General features: G+C 43.8%; 1 protein-coding gene across 1 annotated transcript in view; it reads left to right on the top strand.

Moving 5' to 3' along the window:
* Positions 1-4,841, top strand: part of T265_00303 (hypothetical protein) — a gene marked incomplete at both ends in the record, with an annotated part of 29,646 nt that overhangs the window by 18,133 nt on the left and 6,672 nt on the right. The window contains 2 exons of the mRNA XM_009164048.1: positions 3,329-3,693; positions 3,945-4,342. Coding sequence (XP_009162312.1) covers positions 3,329-3,693; positions 3,945-4,342 — 763 coding nt within the window. The remainder of the gene's footprint in view (positions 1-3,328; positions 3,694-3,944; positions 4,343-4,841) is intronic.

The raw sequence follows: 4,841 nt of genomic DNA on the forward strand, positions 1-4,841 counted from the left end.
TGGAGGTGTAGGCACCTCGGAATGATTGTGTTAAGCTAGCACTAAGTCCCTCCCCCATCCACCTTTACTCTTTTCTTTACAATAAGGCCTTCAAATAAGTAATGGTTGTACGGCAGTGAAGCATCGGTGTTGAACACTGACGTCATGCTGTCGATGATGATGATGATGATGAGTGTTAAAGTAGGGTCCAATGTGGACGGAAACTCAGGGACTGCGCCTACTCCATGAGCCCCAAGAAGCGCGAACCCTGTCATGGGTGGTCGAGGAGTTATCAGCAACCATATGACTAGTGTATTATACGTATGTTATACGTTTATCGCGATACATCGAATTTCCTACCAACTGAAACATGAGATAGCCTTATGCAGCACATTCGGTTGTTTGGAAGCATTATAAATGAGAGACTCAGCTGGATTCCAATTTTACCTCCCGTCAAATTCAAATTTGTATCGAATTCAGCGTATCTCTCTAAAGTAATATTTCTGTTCACCCAGCTAAACTAGAATGTTTCTCGAGACCGGGACTATTGTGGTGTATTGTACTTGTCCCACTGGGGTACTGTCTGATGAATTGAATACACGTTACGTAGATCTTTCTGCGATGTACCTGGTACGTCAGAACTTCCTATGGCTTCAACGGGTAGCAATCACTTAGCAGCACTGGTTCGTAACAAGTTTGTCGATAGCCCTTTTGACCTATCACTGCAGTGTGCGGTTTTACGTAAGCCAGCCCGTGGATGTCCGACTCCACGCACTTAGCTATCTATGTATTCAGTCTAATTGCCCAGTTCCACACAGATTTTAGTGACTTGATTCGAAAAAAATTGTTCAATTGCAGTTAATCTGGTCCGCATGGTCGTTCTGGGTATGTGCACTCTATGAGGTCGATCAATTTTGTCATCTAGACTAAACACTTCCGTAGTTGGGTTGGCACATTTTCATATAGCTCATATTAGTGTCCTTTCTGAACTTTGTACCATCTCTCAACTAATGTGTTCATGTGCTCACAATCAATGTTTTCTATCGTAGTGTCAACACCCGATCTTTGGTCAGTCAGTTTAATAATGTTTTTCGTTTTTTTGTCAAATGTCTGGAGGTTTGTGATGCAGTTGCACATGGGCTTTACTCTATTGGATGATCACGCTGTTAAAACTAAACTTACTCTGAACGACATATCTAGTGTTGGTAAACATCCCCGGGAAACTGTGATGTCCAAGTAATTATTTATGCTGTCAGTGGGGTCTACGTGTCCAGGGTTCAAATTCACAATTCCTTAACATCGCTCTATAATGCATCTTACGATACTCGTTTTTCCCACAATGGGTTTTCAAAGGAAAACAGTTTTGAGGAGACCAGTCTATCAAAAAAAAAACGAACCACGTGTTGGTTAAAATGGCATTTTTCTACTGGAGTCTTTGAATTCCACGGCCTCTCACTACAGTGGGCTCACATCTCTACCCCATGAAATTGCTGTCTTCTTTCCTTGAAACATGAATAACGTAGTTCACAGAATTGGGATTGTTTACGTCTACGTGGCTGTGTTTCATGAGCGCTTCGCTGAACGTGACATCTATCCAAACGATGACCGTATCTTGAACATCGTGTATCATTGCCAAGCTAGCGCGACTCGTCAGTGAATGTCGTGATATCTGACACGTAGCCAGTTGGTACTGAAATCCACAAGATCGCGCTTGCCTCATCGTATGTGACTTGCTAGTCATATTCATCTTTGAAATTTCACAGTGTGAGCTGTTTCACACCTGAACCACCAATCATCAGATATAGAAGGGGTCGGGGACCGGTGACTTGTGAAAAAATGGCACCAAGGCAACATCGTTTGGTTCTTCGCCATGTTACACCAAGGATTGCACTCACTCATTCAATGTGACACATCTGCCCAGCGTTGATGTGTATGTGGGACAAAAACATAACGACACATTTCCGGGCAGTCTCCTAGCCTATTCTCATGGCGACCCTAGATCATTGTTCAAAACTATGGTCTCATTTTGAGCGTTCCGCAGTCACCGTACGTCATAAACAAAGAATGCATTTAAATGTTTACAACCAACCGGACCAGGTAGTGACGTACACAAAGTTGCGGCTGCTTAAATAAGCATACTCATCAAGAAGACCTACTTATTTACAGCCATCCGATGCTCTTGAACAGTATGGTATAAACTCAGATATTTGTACTTGTGTCGTATGAGAAGTTTGAAAAAGGAACTGATCGTTTTGATTACATTGTTTCAAAACCGTGCATGCAAACTTATCCTTAGTCCTACCTGCTTAATCGGAGTTGTGTCCAGTGTGAGAGTCTGAAGAAACTAAGGAATTAGAAGCCGTTCTGAAGCACCACCTGTTCACTTGACCGTCAAATTAGGGTCCAATTAGAGATCTACGCACACTTTGGGTGCAGTCACGGTAACACGTTGCGAAAAGGATGCAAAACCACTACTTTGTTCTAACAAGCCGACATTCCATATTATTGTCTTTCGTATATTAAATCTCTATTGAGGTTCACTTGTGATGGAAGGTCATTTAGCAGTGTGCTGACCGACTCAGTTTCCTCAAAATTAGTGAACGAGTTTGTGCGAACTGATGCCCCCACAAGGTATTTAGTTTATGTCTGACGTTGACATTTTGTTTGAAGATGCCTCATTAGCGTGCGTGTGCCACCGGGGTACTCCACTCAACCTCAGTTTTGCGGAGAGAACATATTTTATCTTGCATTCTCAACTTCTTATAGTATACCATGTTGTTTGCTTGCTAAAGTAGGTCTTCTGGCGTGCCCTCCATATCACCGATACCCCAGCAGATGTGATCAGTTTTCCGAACCTGTGCATACGTTCGTTATTGGAAACGAAGTTTGGCTCCCCAGAACAACCAATCATGAAAAATCGAATTTCAAGTGAATATCTCAGACGTTAAAACTTACCACTTTAAAATGATGAATAATGTCCCATGTAGGCATCTTGGTATTCTAGATGTAGGATCCCCAATAACGTTCGAACCCCAATAATGCACTGATGATGTCCCTCGATTGGTGATGATTGCAATCAAATTGCCCAGCTCAACGAACCAGCGAACGACCATGTAGGATGAATCAGCCGTTTCATTCATCCGGATGACCAGTGCTAAGTGAACTACAGTTTCTGTGAACACTATCGTTACTTTGACAACTAGGTTTGGTAATCATGATTACGGGATTGAGCAACCCAAATTTTTTCCCGTGCCGTGCAGTACTATCTAAAACGAAGGTGGGTTTTTTTATATCAGACCGCCAGTGTCCTTTCTCTGTTGCTCTATGCCTCCATTTCCTCTTTTTCTAGACACCTTCTGCGAGTGCATCTCGCCCGTGGTTTGCTGTTGATCCTTCTGCTGTGCTTCCTACATTCAGCAAAGTTGTTGCCAAAGATTGCGCCTTTACAGAATGGTGGACGTTTCGTTTCAGCTATTCCACCCGGTTCGAATGGCCTGTCATATGACCATCCTGTCTCCGTCTTCAAGACCGGAAACCCTAGTTGCTCGCACGCGTTGGAAATTTGGACATGCACTACATTAGTCCTGTTACCGTTGCTTGGTATCATGGTCTTCTTGAACGAAGTTCACATTCTACCCATGTTCTGTATTACCATCTCGGTTGTGGTCTATGCCATTCTTCATTCGTCTTCTCTGTCTACCGTCTCCGATCGAAGTATGTGTTACAATGTGATATATTTCATTCCTGCATGTATGAGAATCGTTGATTTGCCTTTGGGGCCTTTGGTCACCTTACCCATAAGATCGTGCCATCCTCGATTCTTGGCCGCTATTCTGATTCCTAATAGCTGATCTTCTATTCCACGTTCTGTTGCCTCCAGTAACCATAAGATTCGTCCATTGTTTTCCTAATAATGACTGCTTTATGTGCTTATTTGATAGTTGATTTTCGGTTTTGTTTTGTAGCTGATGTCTCACGTCGTTCCATACTGGCTGCTTCGTGGCACGTGGTCGTCTTTATCTGTTTATTGGACAACCTGTCCTTCTACGTCACTGGACATCAACCGACAATAGCAGGCATTCCGTGGGAGGCAGCATTTGCGGCCTATGCTGGTGATCATCAGACGCGGGTACTTCCCGCTTTCATGGTCATGCTTCACCTGTTCGCTGGCCCAATTCTGCTGGCACTCAGTTTACCCACATTTATCGTGATTTTCTTCAAACCTAAGTTGGCAGGAGTTTCGAGCTCCGTGGGCGGATGTTCACTACCTGGGGAATTGGTGACCGTTCAGCTGGAACTCCTACATATCTCCCGTGCCACCGATGTACTATTCTGGCGTTTTTTCACTGCAAAGTCAATTTTGGTGAGCTTTTCATTTAGCTTTCTTCGTTTTGCGAATGTTTCTATACCAAGTGTCTCAGGCGGATGAACAAAGTGGGCATTTTCTGTATGAGTGCTTGCCTTGAGATTCAGAGTTCAACGCAGCCTTGTGTACCCTCGTAGAGTTTCAGATTTTGTAACATAATTTGAGGCTTGATGTGGACGAGTGTAAAAACTCTACGGATGTGTAGTACCGCCAGTCTCCAAGCTTACGTTGTTAGCTTTGCTCAACAAAGTCCAACGCTGAAAGTTCGGTATCTCGTCGCTACTTTGGAAATCAGGCCATCGTGTGAGAATCCATTTATTGTCTCATATTTTCCAGTTTCAACGGAAATGGAAGCACGATATAACATATTGGCATTCCGTCACGAAGAGACTGGACCTTATCGTGGTGTGGCGGTTTGTGTACCTCGGCGACCCATTGAGCTATACTGGGGGGTGTCCGCGCGACACTCACAGAGTCTCTCATACCAGGTTGGTCA

The sequence above is a fragment of the Opisthorchis viverrini genome, assembly GCF_000715545.1.
Source record: "Opisthorchis viverrini unplaced genomic scaffold opera_v5_3, whole genome shotgun sequence".
In the NCBI taxonomy this organism is placed as follows: domain Eukaryota; kingdom Metazoa; phylum Platyhelminthes; class Trematoda; order Opisthorchiida; family Opisthorchiidae; genus Opisthorchis; species Opisthorchis viverrini.